Source organism: Catharus ustulatus, chromosome 1 (assembly GCF_009819885.2).
Source record: "Catharus ustulatus isolate bCatUst1 chromosome 1, bCatUst1.pri.v2, whole genome shotgun sequence".
Taxonomy (NCBI): domain Eukaryota; kingdom Metazoa; phylum Chordata; class Aves; order Passeriformes; family Turdidae; genus Catharus; species Catharus ustulatus.
The window spans coordinates 122956653-122975532 of NC_046221.1; the positions used below are offsets into that span (position 1 = coordinate 122956653).

Below are 18880 nucleotides of genomic sequence, written 5' to 3' on the forward strand. Positions count from 1 at the left end.
GAAGATGTATTCAGTTCTTTGTTTAGGTAACGCTTACTCTGATTCTGCTTACCTGGGCTGCACGGTTAATATGAGACAAGCACATGCGTAGTCCTGTTTCTCTTCTCATGTGTCAGGGTGTCCAAACACTGCTTTCAGAAAGTGCACATTCTGAAGAGAGCAGCTCTTCCTTTCCCATCTCATTTTTACTTTCTTGTCGAGTACACATCGAGTGTCGCTGTCTAAGGTCTTGAAGGAAAGAAACAAGGTGTCTGTTGTTAAGGCATGTGTAGTGATGGCCCTTGCATCATTGATTTTGCAGTTACCTTGAAATACTTAAGAAAGGCAGTTGAAAATCATGAAGTCACTCAAAACAAACATCTCACGCATCAACTGGGTTTTTTTGGATTTTTTTTAAGAACCTCTTGCTTATATTTTTCTACAAATACTGATTAAAAATACCTCTGTTTCAGTAGCAAGAAACAAGATTCAGAAGCTAGTGCTGCGAAGAAAAAGGTTAACAAGGGAAAGGAAGGTTCTGAAAACTCAGATTTGGAAAAAACTCCACCACCATCACCTCATCCTGAAGATGAAGATGATCCAGGGGTTCAGGTAATGCTCTTGTTGAAGTTCAATGTAGGCTTTGACAACTTAAAAGGATAAAACAATGGTTCTCATGGTCTTTGTTACAGAGATACAGGTATTTGGATAATTTCTGTGTTGTTTACAAAGAAGGTGAGAAATTAAAATCTTGATGGTGAATATTTTGCAAAAACAAGTATTTTTCATCATAGTTTTGCTTTACAGTCTTGCTACTTGCAGATATGTGTACAGTGCTGCTGAGTTTTCACACATTGTCTTTGGTTACTGTTACCGTTATGGTGCTGAATGTTCTGTTCTGTAGACTTAATGCACTATTACAAAGTCTTGCTTATAAGCTCTGTGTTTACTCTTGCATTAGCTTTGCAAACCTTCTGAAATCAAGAAGGAGATGTGACAAAGCAGAGTGTTGGAAACATGCATGTCAGGCACTGGTAGCTACCTTGCTTTAGTGGATGAAGGGCTTTTTGTGCAGGACTACCAGTCATGGGCTCACATTGATTAATTTCTCTTGACCACAGCACAACTATCACCCTTCTGTCCAAACTATTTCACATAAGGCAAACCTGGAAATAAAGTAGCATATATAACAAGTTTTGTATGCTCTGTCGCTTGATATGCTAAGAAGTGGTCAACTCCTGGCTTGCTTCTGCTGACAGTGTTTAGAGTGGGCACTAAAAATAACAGTCCCCTCATGAAAAGGTGGGGATAAACTGGTGGGGAAAGTATGAGACTCCTGTGTAGTCATAGCAGTGTGCATGAAATTCTCTGCATTTGTCCATTGCACATCAGGTTGTGGATGGGTTGCTTCTGGTTATGAGAGATATTCTGACCAATGATCAATTGGGAATGGTCAAATTAGCCTGATGAAGACTTTGGCAAACGGTTATCCTACAAGAGCGTGGTTTCTGCCCTTCCTCCCACTATTTTCAAGAAGAATATAGTGAATAATGAAATGAAATAATGAATAGTATAGTTATATAGAATATATAACTAGTATATTCTAGTTAAAAATAAAGCAGCAGAAGGGTGTGTTCTTCCTCACTGTTTCAGACTGTGTATTCTGAATTAGAGAAGTTGAGTTAAACCATGCAGATATTAAAATTTTTGAAGAATTAAGTTTTCTGTCCTGTGCTGCAAATTTCTGCCAGCCTGATTAATGGCACTGGCAAAAGAAGAAGAAACTTCAGGGTTTCACATGGGTTTTTTGGGCTAATTTGTAGGTGATTATATTCCATTTACAGCTCAACATTTCTGCATGGTTTGCTTGTTTTCAGTTTAGTGGAACAAACACTTTCTCTCTGTCAAACACAATTGAGTGATAAACATTATGTTTGATATTTTTTGTAAATGGAAGTGCTATGGCATTTGCACCACTTTTTAATTAAATGTATCAAAGTATTTCAGGAGATTTTCTGTTTTCTTAGTACTTTCTCATACTGTGCATGCTGCACTGCACTTGCAGTTCTTTGCCTGAACTTAGCAAAACAACCATGTTTGTTAGGATAGCTACAGTTAATAAACTTGTTATGCATTTTTCAACCAAGACTGATATTACTCAGTTGTATAAAACACAATAGCATTGTTAGTGTTAAATCCTGAGCCTTCTGTAGGGATATTATGTAGTAATACACAGTGATGCATTGTTTTCTTTAAAGAGGAGAAAAACTTGCCTTTGTGTGTTATCGTGCAGTTTTTTTATATTCCATTATCAAACCTATTACTCACCTTCCTACCTGTAGATCAGATAATGAGTTAAATATAATCTGATGCAGGTAAATATATGCATAGTTTCTGTCAACAGGGCATAAAAATTGCAAAACCACACATGAATGTAAGAGGAAACAGGAAGTTCATCAAGTAAAAAAAAAAATATTAAATAAAGGCTACCATTATGTTTTAGGTATTCTTTCTGTTAGGGAAAAGGGAGAAGAGATTTTTGGCACCAAAAGTAATGGTAAGACTTACCTACAGAGTCAGAAGAAAATTGGTATTTTCCCATCAATGATCATGTAAATCAAGATGCAAATTTGTCAAGTGTTACCTATTTTGAAGTATAAAAATAGTGTTTTGTGGAAACTCCCATAAGCTACTGAGTTAAAGGTAGAAGTCACATCACCATTCTTTAAAAAGGGTGATGTAAGCTTAACCTTTGCTCAAAATTTTCATTTTCTGTTAAATAAATAATTTCTAATTTTGTAAAGTGCATCAGGTGTTGATGCTTTAAAAAGTATTATTGTCTATCCGAAAGTATGTATTTGTCTATGTATATTGAGAGACTCAGGTGTCTAAGTCAAACAAGCTACACAAGTATTTGCAGGTATCAGTGAAGAAGTGTGGCAGCTGAGAGAGATGTATAAATAATTAGTGTAAAATATATGAATAAGTAGTGTATCAAGTAATTAAGGTGGGGGGTTTTTAGCAGTTGATAGTCAACATGATTTTAATATATACTCCATTAAGATATTTGATGCTCAGTTGACAGTTTCCTTCAACAACATATGCTTACAACTTTTCAAATATATAACCTCATGCAGACTATCTGGGAAGTTGAATTTAATTGTGGTAAAAAAACTAATACCCAGCACTGAGCATCAAGTTGCAAATTCTGTCAAATGCTTGTTTCTGTATTTTACAGGTTGTTTTACGCAGCTTTGCTGAGGCTTTCTTTCATCCTGGTGATGAGGGTCTGGGAGCACAGAAATCATGTTTTCAATTTGGGGTGGTTCAAGTTTTCCATTCTCCTCTATTAGTTTGGGGTCTTTTCCCATGCTCTGCTGCAGGATGCCTTTCTCAACAGTGCTGGGTCATTGAAGTGAGGAAATCGTATTTCATTGTGTTTCCCCTACAAGATAATCCCAGTACAACTGGGTGGATGCGGAGAGGAAGAAAGTGTGTTGACACTGCTTAGCAACACAGTGGGCCATGCTGTGGAAAGGTGGTGTTTGGCTCCTGCACTGGCCATCTGTTGAAGTATGTTACAGATGTGAATGGAGAGATGCAGCTTCTTGGGTTTTAATTGCTGTCTGAGATAACCTTCCTAAGTTTTTAATGTTGTTTTAGTAATGTTAAAAAAGTGAAAAAATCCCCCCCCACCTTCCAACTTGGAGCAAGCATAAAGTCGATTTTTGTTTGTGGTTGGTTTTTTTGTTTCATTTTAGGTTTTTGTTGTTTTTTGCTTACAGAATTTAAGAATGGCTAACAGGCAGCAATTCAGAATAGTAGTGTCCCAAGTCCATTATTTCTATCAGGATGTTGTAGAAATTATAGCATTTACTGCACACTACTGTCTTTGAGACACACAGAGAAGTTTTCTCTGTTATTCTGTTTCTTACTAGTTTTGTTCCTCATGAAAAATATTAATGCTTTCCGTTCAGAAACGACGCTCCAGTAGGCAGGTGAAGAGGAAGCGTTATACTGAAGACCTGGAGTTCAAGATTTCAGATGAGGAGGCTGATGATGCTGATGCTGCTGGAAGAGATTCTCCTTCAAATACTTCTCAGTCAGAGCAACAGGTCAGATATGAACAGACTGCAAAGGTGGCCATAACTGCAGCATTCAAATATGGGCCCTTTTCCTGAATGATATTCATATATGATTGATAGAGTGTGCCAGAAGGCATTAGTTTTACATTCTTAAAGAATATTTCAACTCATGGCTTTGTTTGAAAGCTGAAGATATACAACTTAAAATTTCAAGCTGAGTTCTTTGAAATTAGTGGTTCCTAACTAAAGGAAACCTACACTCTACTGCTAGGAATCTAGAATGTATTTCTGTGAATTCAGTGGTCTGGCTTCTGTGACTTTAATAAACCACTCAAGCTTGTCCCCTGCTGCTAGGCACCATAAGAACTCCTTTATGAAATTACTGCCTTGTAGTACCCAGCAGGGTACACTTTATTCTCTGTGCAATGTAAATGATGGATAAAATAGTTTGAATAAGATGAGGGGTAATACTGTAGGAATTGACTGTTGTAACAATCTCATTGTTTTGTAGTGCTTTTTCAAAGGACTACTTCATTTAACTGATGACCTATTGGAGAATATATACATGTTCTTTGGTATTTCATTTGGCATTTGTTAAGCCTTGTGAAATATTGTCTGTGATCTCCATTGTTAATTGTGTCTTATCAGAAGGAGCATTGGGATGGTTTGCCTCCTGTTGTAATAGTGAATTACTGTAATAGAGAATTGCAGGCAGTTTTAAGAGCAATCGTGTGGACACCTGCACAGCCAGCTAGAGCTTCTGAACATCATCTGCTGTTTAGACAGTATGGTGCTGAAAGCATGTATTATTTTAGGTCAGGGGAACTGCTCATGTTGTTATACCTCTTTATCTGTGCATGTCAACCTTCTCAACTGAGAGAGCTAGAGTTGTGCTTAAAAATGGGCTCAAACAAGTATCCTTCGATCCTTTATTATGGTATTAAATCTTTGAATCCTCAAAGTTCTCATGCTGTGGGGAGAATGTCCTCTTGGAATTAAGCTTCTGTTACAAAAAATTATTTTAAAGTTTTTCTAATAAAGGAAGTCTTTAACAAAGATGCACTCCTATAACTCTTGTATGTTATTTGTGATGTAGGAATCTGCTGATGCTGAAGGTCCCATTGTGGAGAAAATCATGAGTAGCCGTTTAGTCAAGAAAAAGGTAAAACAAATCCCCTTTCCCCCATATTTTTAAATAGGCTAAGCATATTTCTTCTGAAGTCCTTACCAATTTCTTAAAATACCTCAGATATTCCTAACTGGAAAACTGTTCTGTTGAATGGAGGGGGTTCCTTGAAAGTGTATTCAGATGGTATGCAACATGTTTTTGATAGACATACACAAAACAGATAGTTTAATCTTTTACTTACTTCTTGCTTTTTTGGATGAAAAATTTGATTTTTGCGAATATACATGCCTGAATGAAATCTGTGGTGCTCTTCACTTCAAAGTGATATTCCTTAGGGGTTTGAGGAATGAGAGAACTTTCCTGTATCCCAAATTTCTACCTTTTCTAGTAAACAAAACCCTTGCCCATAATTTTTGCATCTTTTGATGGCAGTTGTGCTTAGCAGCAGAAACAAATTTACATGTGACCAAGTATGATGCATACAGAGGTGATGAATATCTTCCTTGTCACTATACCAAGATGGTGAAAGAGGCACTCAAATTCAGTGTGGTTCCCTTATAATTCTGCCCTGGTTCCTAGTTAAGTTCTTATTTTGCTTACAGATTTTTCTAATCTGCTTCACAGCTTGATTGGCCTTTGCACTTCTAAAGTATTAGAACTTTGAGAAGGAAGTAGAAAAGAACTTATTCCAAAAAGGGCATGATTATATTTATAGACCCTTTTTGGGAGCTAATTCTCTGACTTGTACTACAGTGGACAGAAAACTATCTGACTTAGACAAATCGAGCATCATGTTCATCTTTGTTAACCAGCAGTTCACCTTTGCCTCAGTGTTAATTTTCAAACTGGAGAAAGGAAATTTCCCTTTATTAATGGAAGTTTTTTTCAATGTTGTGGTGGTTTGGGGTTTTTGGGTTTTTGTTTGGTTTTCTCGGGCAGGGTGTGTGTGTTCAATTTTATTACTGCTGTCCTAACATCATTAACAGTTTTGTAAACCTATATTCATTTAGTGTCATGAGTGCCTGTGATTCAATCTGACCTGTTTATGCATCGTACACAGCATAAGCTTCTAAGGCTTTTTGGAGGGCTTTTTTTCTTTTCATTATTTTAAAGTCTAGAGCTGTATTTTGTGTTTCAAATCATAGGCTTATTTTTCAGAGGTAATATGAAGTGAGTATTTACTTGTCTTGATGGTCTACTAGGCAGGAGAGGAGAATGTGGTCCTTTCATAAATGTCTTTACTTGGGAAGCTGTTTTTCACCAATTATTCTTCCCTTCTTCCTCTCCCCTGTAAACAAAGGTGTGATTACTCATGGGGAGTGTGTATTTTGCTGCAGTTTGTGGGAAGTGGTTGGTCTGCTGCCTACATGTCTTTGATTGCAAGCTCTGCTGGAGGCAAGCTCTATTTTGAGCTTTTTCTTTAATGTTTTTTATGGATTGTATTTGCAGGTTTGAGGGGTGTCTCTTCTTTCCCTGCTCTTCTCCCCTACCCTCTTCTCCAAATTTCAAATAAAAAAAGGGATTTCAGGATGTTAATATTTAACATCTGAAGTATCCAACTGTGCTTTTATTAAAGGTCTTTTACACTTTTACTAACGTCATCAAAACCTGGTTGTTAGATTACTAATCAAAGTAAATTGCTGCGATTGGGACCAGTGCATAAAATAAACACAAGGAGAGGCTTCACTAGGAAACCTTTCAGTGGCTTATGTTGTAACAAAGATGTTGCATTCAAGTAAAGGACATTAGATAATGAATGCACTTTTGGAGCAGTATTCTTATCGTAAAATCCTGCTGGTTTTCTGAGAAATAGCCTTAGTCTAGTTCTGGAGTTACCAGATAGGATGCAGCACTGTACTTGAGGCCATTTTTGAAACCTACAGAGTAAAAGGTAGAACTGAGTTCCTGTTTGAAGTAAAAAAGATGGTGTTTTTCACAGTTGTTCTTACGTGGAATGTTGAATTCCCTTAAATACTTTCTTCTTGCAAAAAAGCATGAAGTATCTCTATCACTCTCTTTCCAAACCTGATGAGTTTGGATGTTGAGATTTTTTCATTCAGTTCCCTTTGAATTCCTGCTCCTTTACTTTGAAAAGGAATAGCTAGAACTGATTATGCTATCCAGCAGAAATAGCACATATTATGGAAAGACAGGGAGTTTGTAGAACCTTGTGTCTGCATGTTGCACATGTGAATGTCTCTTTTTGCCTACTAGTATGTGTGAGAATTAGAACTACAGTAATTTCACGATTACAAGCCGCAGACTATAAGCCGCATCTCCAGGTGTTGGGAAACATTTTGTTCTTTGTCCATACACAAACTGCACCCAATTATAAGCCGCTCTGTCGTTCGCAGCAAGGACCCGCATGCAACAAAGTTGCCAAATAGTAACAGAATCGCGGGATGGCGGGGTTTACTGGCTCGGCTCAGGCCGTGAGGGATCGGGGCTGCCGATGGGGCCAGGTGGCCCAGCTTGGCGCTGCTGCTTGGTGGGGCCGCTCGGGGCCGGCAGCTACCACCGCTGGGCTTGCTCGCCCCAGCCCTGTGCTGCGCCGCGGTGGCAGGGGGCACGGAGCCTGCCGGCACCTGTGGCGGTGGTGGGAGGTGGGGATGGAACCCGCTGGCACCCACGGCGGCGGCAGGTGGGGATGGGAGCCCTCTGCCTCCCCTTGAGCCGCAGGGCCAGCAGGAGGGAGCTCCCCTGCCTCTCCCCGGGCTGCGCTGCCTGAAGGAGGGAGCTCCTCTGTCTTCCCCCCCTCCCCCCTCTTCGCTGCCTGCACGGAGCCCGGTTCCACCCACCATGAAACAGAGTAACCAATTCGTAACAATCGTGTATAGCAGGATTTTACTGGTAGGTTGCTCGACTCGGCACCTTGGTTTGCACTTCCGGGGTTGGAAATGTCAGAAAATTATTCACATATTAGCCGCTCCTGAGTGTAAGCCGCATTTCTGGTGTGGGAGCCAAATTTTAGTCAAAACAGTGCAGCTTGTAATTGTGAAATTTCTGTAATTGAAATGTGTACAATGCCTATATCTCTTCCTCAAATGGATCAGTTTACAATTTAGTAAATTTAGCTGTGTATCAGTTGAGGTGGTTGGGTTTTGTGTGTTGCTTTGCTTCTGTTATTAATGTGTTCTGCCTGCTATTTTTCTGGTAACTGATAATTGTGGTGGTTTGGGGTTTTTTCATGTTTTTTTCCCATAGGTATATTGGTTGGTTGGTTGTTTTTTTTGGCCCCAAGCTTTTGTCTCTACACCTGAGTGGTTTACACAATTAACTTTTGCATTAGCAGTGTTAGTGTATCACCTCTGTGGCAATGGCATGCAAGATTATGTGCTTTTAAGTATTCACTTGAATGAAGAGGTCATTTATTTCTTCAATTATCTGCAAAGACTGTGAATCAGATCCTGCTCGCACCTGGAAGTGATAATTTAAAGTGTCTTGCATTGTCCAAGTCTGCCATGTTATTTTAGGATGTCTATGTAATCAATTTGGGGAGGATTTTGCATAAACGTTCAATCTAACCTTTTTACCTGGTTAATGTAAATGTACAGGTGAGAACTGCACAGTGACATCAGAGGCATAAGCTGCTGTCTCATATACCCTAAAGTGATGTATTGTTAACTTCTGCTTGAGTGCTGACAGTTTTATTTGATTAAATTTTTGGAGGGTGTAAGTGCTGAATGCCAGACTAAGATTTTAAAAATATTTTTTCAGAAGTACTTTTTGATTAGGTGAATCTTTGATGCACTCTCATAGAACATCTAATAACATAGACCAGATATTAGTTATTATACAATACTAAAGTGTGTTTTACTCACGAGACTTACAGAATTTATGAAGATCTGCATTGTAAATTATTGTTATTAAGCTGGCAGCTGACAGAAAATATGTTTGACTGAAATGCTGCTGAGAGGAGTGAAATTGGTTAATATGAAACCTCTATGTAAAGGTGTTTAATGATGTTGTCATTGTAGTACTGATGGATCTCAAAGGATTCTGGTTTAACACTAATCAAAGAGACTTGGCTGTAATACATTGTAGATAATAAAAGAAGTTAATGTCTTAAAATTAGGATTGACTTCTTAAAGACTGATTTTGCCTCAGGGCAGTGAATAGGTTCAGATAATGTGATCTCCAGCTTCTTTTTTTCAATGCAGTTTTGATCTCTAAATACTAATATAATCTTGAGAAATACTCTTATAAATTTTTTGTTGGGATGGTCTTCAGATTCCTTTGACAGTGTTTTTGTAAGTGTCAGAGAGGTTTCTTTTCTTCCTTGTGTTTGGGTTTAGAGGATGGTTTGGAGAGCTCATCTTTGATGGAAGATTGAAAAAGATCAAGAAGTAGCACCAGTAGTCTTCTTCCATTTCTTTAGGATGAAATAGGTGGAATCTGGTGTTGCTTCTCTCTAGAAAGTAATACAGACTGTATTGTAGTGATATAAATGCTAAACTGAAACTCCCTTGCTAGTCAGGAAGTAAAGAAATATTATGTGAATCAGGGACTGGGAATACATGAACTTCCTTGTGCTAGAACACCGTTTAATGCAGCTGCTACTGTTGTTATTTAATTGCACTGCTGTGGAGGTAAAATCTAGCCAGCAACTAAAGATGACAATTCAAGTTTCAGAGTAGTCCCTCGTGTGTGTGTGTATATATATATATATTTAAAAAAAAAAAAAATACAAAAAAAGTTGATTTATACAGCAGTCAACAGTTTTGCCTGTTTAATACTCCATATGCAGTATTTATTGCAGATGATGTTGTCTCTGATAAAATGTGTGAACCAGAAAATGCTGCTCTGTTTAAAATTGTCCTAAAGTTCATTAGTAAAAACAAACCGTTAATGTTGTGACATAAACTGAATTCTGAATGTGTGCCCGGTGCACTGTCCTTAGTTTGTCCTATAGCTGGGTTAAGGAGTAATTCAACAAAGTATTACATGCCATATGTTATGCAATACTTTGGCACCAGGGATGAGTTAAAGGTAGCTCAACCCTTAGCACTAAATGCCCTTGGTTTTGCTGGTTTATGTCACAACTTTAACCTTGCTTTAAATGTAGTTTTGGGGTGTTAATTTAATTTGGCTGCTCTGTATGTGAGACATCTTGCCTGAGTGAATTTAATTGCACCATTGAGTAAAACTAAAGCCATGAACACTGATGCACTACAATTCTAGCAGAGGTATAAGGTTTAGTTTTATATGGCTTCTTGTTTGGAGTTATTAACTATATGGAGGAATAAACCCCCTTTAAAACTCTTTTTTAAAACATTACAAAACCCACAATGTAAAGTTGCCATGAGCCAGCCAAAAATAATACATATGGCATTCAGGAGTGCAGTTGCTAATTGGCTGCTGCCTGAGAAAATGGTACACTTGGCTTCTACTTAACACTGTGGGTTTGGCAGAAAGCCAGATTTGGGGTGAGGTTGTGAATGAAGCTGCATGTGGTTAGGGAGGAGTTCAAATGATTCATGTCTTGGAAGTTGTAGTAAGCAGTGCAGTATGTACTTGGGTAAGCAGCTGGAGGAAACTCCTCACCCATGTCCTCCCCCACAAACCTTTTCCTACACCTCCACTTGTGTCTCTGTGTGGGGACCATAGTCCATATCTCAGATAGTTTTTAAATTCTTTACTAAATTGGGCTGTTTAGAGATTTAATTCATGTTTCATTGTTTCTTTTCTTTTAGATGGAGAATGGAGAGGAAGTAGAAGTAGAGGAATTCTATGTAAAGTACAAAAACTTGTAAGTAAAGTTACAGGTTTGATTGCTATCCTTAAGTTCATATAACCTCCAGATAGCTACAAAACTGGTTTTATAATTGATACAAATTGTTATCAAACTTTAAACATATCTAATGTTTAATCCAAAACAGTGACAATCAGGAAAATAGCTTGCATTGGTGGTACAGGGTTTGACAGTGCTGTCTTAATTTGTGTTCTCTCCAAAATTAGTTTGTGCTCTCACCAAAATTAAATCCATAGGTAAATTTGCTCTATTAAATACTTTAAGGCTCATTATGCATGCAGGCTCATGAGCACACACCTGTGCTGTGTAGGTCTAACTGCAACTGTAGAGTGTGTATAAACTACTCAAAAATAACCCTTGATGTTGTTTCAAAAACAAGATTTATGTTTAACAAAATGTCTAAGATAGCAAACAAACAAATGAGATGGCTCTCAATATTCCAGCAGATCGTTACCCAGGAATGTAATTGTGGTGAGAGCAGCATGCCGTTTCACTTCTGGACTCTGAAACGGCAATGCAGTCAGTATTAAAAATAAAACACTTCTTATCTGGATAAGCTCACTTTTCTTGTGGGAAAATAGCACATCTTGTGTATTTTTGACAAATTTTCTGTCTGTGAGACAGAAATCTTCTTTAAGGGAGCTTATGACAGCTAACTGCCTGTAGTTGACTTCACTTTAAATATACTGTCATTTTTGTATCTTTGCACCATATTGTTTATTGTATAATGTTTAATTGCTTAATTATGCTTTGTTTCGTTTCTATTACATAGACATAATTTTTGTGTTAACTGTGTTTTAGCACCAGAACTTTTGACAGACTAAATTTATGGAGTGGCGCAAGTCACTTTGGCAGAGATACTGTTCCTTCTTTTGTGTTGTTACTGTGAAATTGCATTTAAAAAGAGGTTTTCTTTTCTCTCTGTCAGTCTTAAAAGACTCACAAGCAATTTTGAGTTACAATGCTGTTCTCACAAAAAAATTATATAGGATGGGTAGCACTTAAAATATGTGCATCTTTTCATTAACTTAATTTTGTGTGGGAATTGTTTTTGTTTCCTGAAAAGTTTCTCTATTAGTAAGTATAATTACTTTGAGTAAAGATGATTTTTTAATAACCTGTATGATAAAGAAGAGAGTGGCAAGTTTTCCAAGCTGTGCTGTAAAGATCTAGTTATGCTAGTGGAATACATAAGGAATTCAGTGGAAGCAGAGTTTTGAGTAAGATTTTTCTGTTTCATCTTCTAGTTCTTACCTTCACTGTCAGTGGGCATCTGTGGAAGAGCTGGACAAAGACAAGAGAATTCAGCAGAAGATTAAGCGGTTTAAGGCAAAACAGGGCCAGAATAAATTCCTTTCTGAAGTACGATTTTTTTTCGCTTGTTTCTTTTGGGTATTTAAGGAATATTCTTAGGAACTCTTGTTCTGTGTACAAGCAGAACATTTTGAATAACTGTGTGATATATCAGTAGTACTTATTCTGGTATAAAGCATTCTGGATGCAAGTCTTGCAAGTTTATGAAAGTCAGGTGATCTATCCTGACTGTATACTTTTTCCTGTAGATTTGGATGGTCTTTTTCCTTGGAATGAGTGGCTAGTTATTAGCCCTGTAAGTCTGACTGAATCAGTACCATGTCTTTTTTCTCAGGAGCTGATTATGCCAGAAGAAATGCATGCCATTTTTCTATGTTATGGGCTGCTGCTCACTAGGGATTCTAAGCTTTTTATCATCAATTTAATTTCACTTAGAGCCATAAGTAGTAATGTGGCAGGGGTCCTGTCAATAAAAGACCAGATCTGCTGATTTGTGTCTCTGAAAGATTGCCTTTTAGAAAAATGCTGTCTTCTAAGGAAAAAAAAAAGTGTTCATGAGCTACTGTGTTTGTTTATTTTTACTGTATCATTCAAGCCTGAGTAAAAACCTGTTGCAAATTGAAAACTTCCATCTGTTCAAAGTGAAGATACCTGGAATTGTTTCCATTTTCTTTTTTTAATCTGTTTCCAAGTGGATCACAAGTTATTGTAAATACTTGGAATTTGTCATTGTTTTAGAAAAAGCTTTTAAAATATACAGTCTTTAGTTCTTTTGACTGCCTTTTCTGTTGGAGTGCATCTTAAAACTATAAAATGAAATGCAATGCTTTAGTATGGAAGAGAATCCTGTCAGTTGTTTATGGCATAAGAATGAACCTGACAAATTGTGATTTTTGGAGAAACTATGTGTGCACGCATTGTTTCCTCTGCTTTTGAAATAATAATCTTTAAATCTTGCTTGTAAAGCAGTTGGACAATTCCTGTAGTTAAAATAATCCAAAGGCACTTAGTGTACAAGGTTCTAATTTCTTTATTGCAAGCTGTATTTTTCAAGAATGCTAAATGCATTGCATGCCATAAGCCTTTTCGATTGCTCATTAGTGAATTGTAATTTCACACTTCATTTAAAATATTCTTAAACATTCTCTCACAGTAAAAGGTTTCACACAGTAATTAAGAGGCCCAGTTAACAAAGTCTGAGAAGTCTGATTCCCTCACGGGGAATGATCTTGCTGAATTGTAGCATTTCAATTAACATGTTGAAGTTTGCCAAATATAAATTCTGTGTCACTGTGACCCAAAATATTATTGCCTGGTGAAATATATAATCATTTTTCCTCTCAGGAAGGGCTAATAGAGATATCTTTTATATTTTTGCCTCTCTCCTTGGACAGATTGATGATGAGCTTTTTAATCCAGATTATGTGGAAGTTGATCGAATCATGGATTTTTCACGTAGCACAGATGACAATGGAGAGGTAAACAAAATTTTTAGTGCATCTCTAGTCATATAGGCATTGTGTTTATAATTTACTGTTAAGAAATATATTAATTAGAATATATTAATCACTTACAGGAACTACCACAGTATATGTGTGTGGAAAATAGGAACATGTTTGAGAAAACATTGGCTAATGTAGCAGTCTCCCTTAAATAAAGGGACTTAAGTGAGAATTCCTTGTAACTTCTTTTAAGTTACCTATATTTAAAAAAGCACACAAAACAACCAATCAAAAACAGCAACAATGAAGAAGTGATATTTAATACTGTAGAAATATGATGTCCATGAATGTAATGCAGAATTTAAATGAAAATTGCAAGAGAGTCTTAGCTAAATGTCATAATGATTTAGACTACCTGTTAGGGAAGAAGTCCTGAACTTGTTTCTTCATTTTTAATAACTTATTCTGCAAAAAAAGATGTTTTTGTCTTCCATGAGATTCCTTTTTGGTCCTGGGAGAATAGAAAGCTTCACTGACAGTGTCACTGTTTCCATGTTGCTCTGTCTGTGAATGGTGATGGTTGATTTGTCCGTTGTGAAGTTTCTGATGATGCTGATAAGAGAAAACTGATAAGACAGTAGATTTTAAAATTTGTAGAAAAGCATAGAATTATAAGGGTTGAAGTATGAATATTGTTTTGCTTCTAACCTTAATGATTTCAAATGTGTTATGCTCATTTTGGTGGTAAGCCTGCATTCTCCAGATTCTCTTCTTACTTGGTTAGGTTGTCAAGGTGTCAGCCTGATGTTTACTTATCCTTCTGGCTGAGTCAGACATTCAGGTCTGATCAAGCTTTTTGAATTTCATCTAGCCTAGATCATGCAGATCTCCTGTAAGCATGGGTACACTTTTATTCTTTCTGTCTTGTGATAAAATGTAATTTTTGTCTTAACAAAGCCTGTAACGCATTATCTGGTGAAGTGGTGTTCGCTTCCTTACGAAGACAGCACTTGGGAGCTCAAGCAAGACATCGACCAAGCCAAGATCGAAGAATTTGAGAAACTGATGTCTAGGGAGCCAGAAATGGAGCGTGTGGTAAGAATTGGCTCTATATAGAGGATTTTATTTGAAAATAGTAAAGTAATGTGGTCTTTTAGAAACCACTAATGGGATTTGCTGTATTTGAAACAGGAGCGACCTCCTGCCGATGACTGGAAGAAATCGGAGAGTTCCAGGGAGTATAAAAACAATAACAAACTCAGGGAATACCAGTTGGAGGGAGTAAACTGGCTTCTTTTCAATTGGTACAACACGTACGTAAAACATTGCTTACTGCTGAATCCTACTTTGGAAAAGCTTTTATAGCTTATTTGAAATAGTAGCCTTTTAAAGTAACCTGCTAAAGTGAGATTTTTAGAATTATTTACATGACTCATGTTTTGCTGTTGGAGTCATATACAAACTAATCTGGGGTGGAACATGAATATTTCAGATAGGTTCTTGTGGCAAGTGCTTTGGGTTCGTGCATGCCCCTACTGCCCCTTCCTCCCCCTTGTGAACCTGAGAGGTACATAGAAGGGATATATCCATGCTGACTGCATGACAAATCATAACATTTATTTGAAATGCAAAATGTTGTGATGCCTTTTTGTTCTAGAAATACCTGGTTTAGTCAGGTTATTGCTGTACTGATTTTCTATATTTTAAGTTGGGAATAAATCATTCAACCTGCTTTTGTTCTTGTTTCCAGACGAAACTGCATTTTAGCAGATGAAATGGGGTTGGGAAAGACTATCCAGTCCATTACGTTTCTCTATGAGATATATTTGAAAGGAATCCATGGTCCTTTCTTGGTTATTGCACCATTGTCCACAATTCCCAACTGGGAAAGGGAGTTCCGCACCTGGACAGAGTTGAATGTGGTTGTGTATCATGGGAGTCAAGCGAGTCGGCGGACCATTCAGTTGTATGAAATGTATTTCAAAGATCCACAGGTAAAAGCTCTTAATGACTCTTCTTTTTCTCTTTTTTTTTGTTTGGTAAATGCTATACAGTTGTTTATTAAGATACCAAATTACTGGTATGTAAGGTTTCAGTTAGAAATACAGATGCGTGTATTAAGAATGTTCTTTAATATTGACCAGTATCTCTCTGGGAATAAAGGGGCACCAAGAGATGGTGCAATTTTTGTTTAGAGTTTCATTCTTTCAATGAAAGGTTTTTGTAATTTTGCGTTTCTGAGGGGAGCTGGTAGAAGAGATTCTTAATGGAGTAACTCCTTTAAGTGGAACTAAGCTTAAAAATCAATCTTTGCCTACTATTCCAGGAAAGACCTACTTGCAGAAATTAAACCTGTTAATGCTTCTTTATCAAATTTTGTAAGTCAGATATGTTTTGAATCTGTGTTACTGTGCTTAAGTTGAATAGTTGTGAGTGAAGGAAAGTGGAAAAGACCAGGGGTAGAAACAGAAAATTATTTGGAAAACAGAAGCTAAGAAGAGCAGCAGGTCTCTACTCCTAAGTGCTTGGCTTTTCCCAGAGTAAGAATTGGGGGAAAATAAAATGTGCATACCTTGAATGTTATTGCAGAACAATAAAATCTTCCTCGTGTAAGAGAGAAGGAGTAGAAGTTCAACCTGTGGAATACTATTTTCAACTGAACTTTAAAAAGTGATACTGGTGAATTCATACATTTAGATTTTCTTTAAAGCATTTCATTTTACACCACTGCACATTTTGATTAATAAACTAGAAGGATATAAAATCAATATGGCACACATTAAGTGGATTTAAAACTGGCTAGCTGATAGTTCTTGATGTAATTGTTAATGAGAAATGATTTGCATTTCCAGCATAGTTTTTCAGGGATTGGTTTCATGTCCATGAGCTATGTAACTTAGCAATGACCTGAAAGAAAACATAAAATCATTACTGAGGAAGTTTTCAAATGACAAAGATGTGGAGAGTGGTAAATGATTAAGACAGTTCATGGATACAGAGTAAGCTGCATTACTTAATAAATTGGATCCAGTCTAGCAATACTCAGAATAGCTAAATACAGGACAGTCTGTGGACAAGGAATGAAGATGATTCTTTTAATAGGGAGAGCTCAGCTCTGTGAAGGCTGTGAGACAAAAGCAGATCTTTTTTGTCAGGGCATATGACCAGTTAAACATGAGTTCATACTATGACACAGTGGTTAAAAGGGCTACTGTAGGGCAAGTGTGTAGGAGGAAACAAATTTTTAATATAAAGATGAGAAAAGTTACAACATTCTCCTCTTTGTCAGTGATGTGATGAGTGGTCCAGTTCTGCTTAGCTCTAATTTCATGTCCTCAAATTGTGTTGAAAAACCAGAGCAAAACTTAGAGAGAGATTGCAAGATAGGAAATATGCCTTTACAGGTAAAAAACTGATTAAAAATTGTTTTGAAGATGATGACTGTGGCACAACTTGACATGCCGTTAGGGCAAACTAACAAAAAAGAAATAGAACTATAGTTTTTCTGATTTTAAAATAATTTCTTAGCAGAGATTGATATTTTATATAATTTAAAAATTTGTGTTTATACAAGTACTGTCTCTGCTGAATTGTTTCCTGTGTTTAAAAAAAAATTTTTTTTTTTGATATTTGAGTGGTGCTTGTTCTCAGTATGTTCTTCCCCTTAGTAGTTACTTAGCATGAAACCTGAAGGAATGTCATCTGAAAAGTCCCACTTACTGTGCAGATTCTTAGTTATTTTGGGAATGTTGTTTCATTGATCTAAAGGTAACTAAAAGGATCTACAGCAAGATGCAGCAGAAAGTTTTGTTCCCCATTGCCATATTCTCAATTCAGTTCTTGCCATGAACGTGGCAGTAATTTGACCCCATAGCAAGTAATGACAAACCACTCACGGCACAGAAAAAAGAATAATTTTCTGCTGATTTTACTCCCTGAACTGTCTTAAGAGGAGAATCAGACAGTTATTACATTTAGGGATAAAGGAGAAATTGAGAGAACTCATATTTTTGGTGACAGCTAGCTTAGGTGTGTCACAGAATCATCTTCTGTGTTCCATTCTTTCTAAGAATATCAGCTGTGAAACACATGGTAGAAACTGAAGTACAGGGGAAAAAAATCTCTTCATGTTCTGAAAAAAAAGAATCCCCATGTAGTGTTCACTCTGACATTCTCCAGAGTACCATCACTGGACATATGATGGGAGACAAAATGGGAGTGAAAGATTATGTGATTTAGTAGCATCATTTCTAGTTCCCTTGCCAGACACATCAACCCAGACATCAGGCATCTTTGACTTTTAAAGTTTTGATATGAAAAGAGGCCACTCAATCTGAGCCATTTCACAGAAAGACAATTGAACACTGAGAAAATAAGAGTGGCTTTTGAAGGACAATAACAACAGAGAACACGCATAAAAAGCACCTACCCCATCTGTAGTAGTGTGATTTTTTCAGAGTTAGCCCCCGTTAACAGGGTCAAGTTGTTGTGAAACGCTAGAAAGTAGTCAATAACAAAGTCAGTTTCTGCAGTGGTGTGACTTCAACAGTAAGGACATGGTGCTACCAGAGACATTCTGCCATGAGGTTCACATAGAGAAACCTGTTCTGGTGCTCTTGAGCAATATACTGAAACAAAAACTGAAAGATCTTCCTAGGGGCCCTTCCCTGATTTGAATATCAAATAAACTGTGTGCTTTTCTGTATTGTCCCATCTCTGAGAAGGAGTTCTGCTTTAAGATTGCAAAAACTGTATGTGCCAAATACAGCTAATGACAAAGTCTTGGAAAAGAGCTGACTTGGTCTGTGATGGAAATTTACTTGGCTCATGAAAAGGTTACAGCATTTCAGTTTGCTGGCTTTCAAAGCTGCCCACTTAGTGTATCTTCATCTGCTGTTTGTTAAGTAACAGCTTTTTCTGCCCCTAACAAGATAAATATTTCTGGACTGTGCCACGAGAAAGCATTGTTGAGCAGGTCATCACTCTCTCTGAAATGTTCTTGATTTGAGTACGCAGATTTAATGCTGAGTTCAGGATATCAGGTTTTCAATCATTTCATTGAGTCAGTAGCCAGTTCTGATCCCCACAGTTTGGAGAGGATTATATGCAGGTCACTTATAAAAGGATTCAGTCTTGCGCAGGTCTAAAGGAAGAAATGGTCACCTTACTGTAAAATATG

At 37.2% G+C, this 18880-nt stretch overlaps 1 protein-coding gene across 7 annotated transcripts in view; it reads left to right on the top strand.

Moving 5' to 3' along the window:
* Positions 1-18880, top strand: part of CHD7 (chromodomain helicase DNA binding protein 7) — a 133152-nt gene that overhangs the window by 82436 nt on the left and 31836 nt on the right. For 6 of the 7 annotated variants that reach the window (XM_033055098.2, XM_033055140.2, XM_033055149.2 and 3 more), the window contains 9 exons: positions 453-591; positions 3957-4094; positions 5161-5226; positions 10887-10942; positions 12193-12307; positions 13654-13737; positions 14659-14796; positions 14893-15014; positions 15452-15695. In XM_033055098.2, the coding sequence (XP_032910989.1) occupies positions 453-591; positions 3957-4094; positions 5161-5226; positions 10887-10942; positions 12193-12307; positions 13654-13737; positions 14659-14796; positions 14893-15014; positions 15452-15695 (1102 nt within the window). The remainder of the gene's footprint in view (positions 1-452; positions 592-3956; positions 4095-5160; positions 5227-10886; positions 10943-12192; positions 12308-13653; positions 13738-14658; positions 14797-14892; positions 15015-15451; positions 15696-18880) is intronic. The other variant, XM_033055123.2, reaches the window with a different exon arrangement.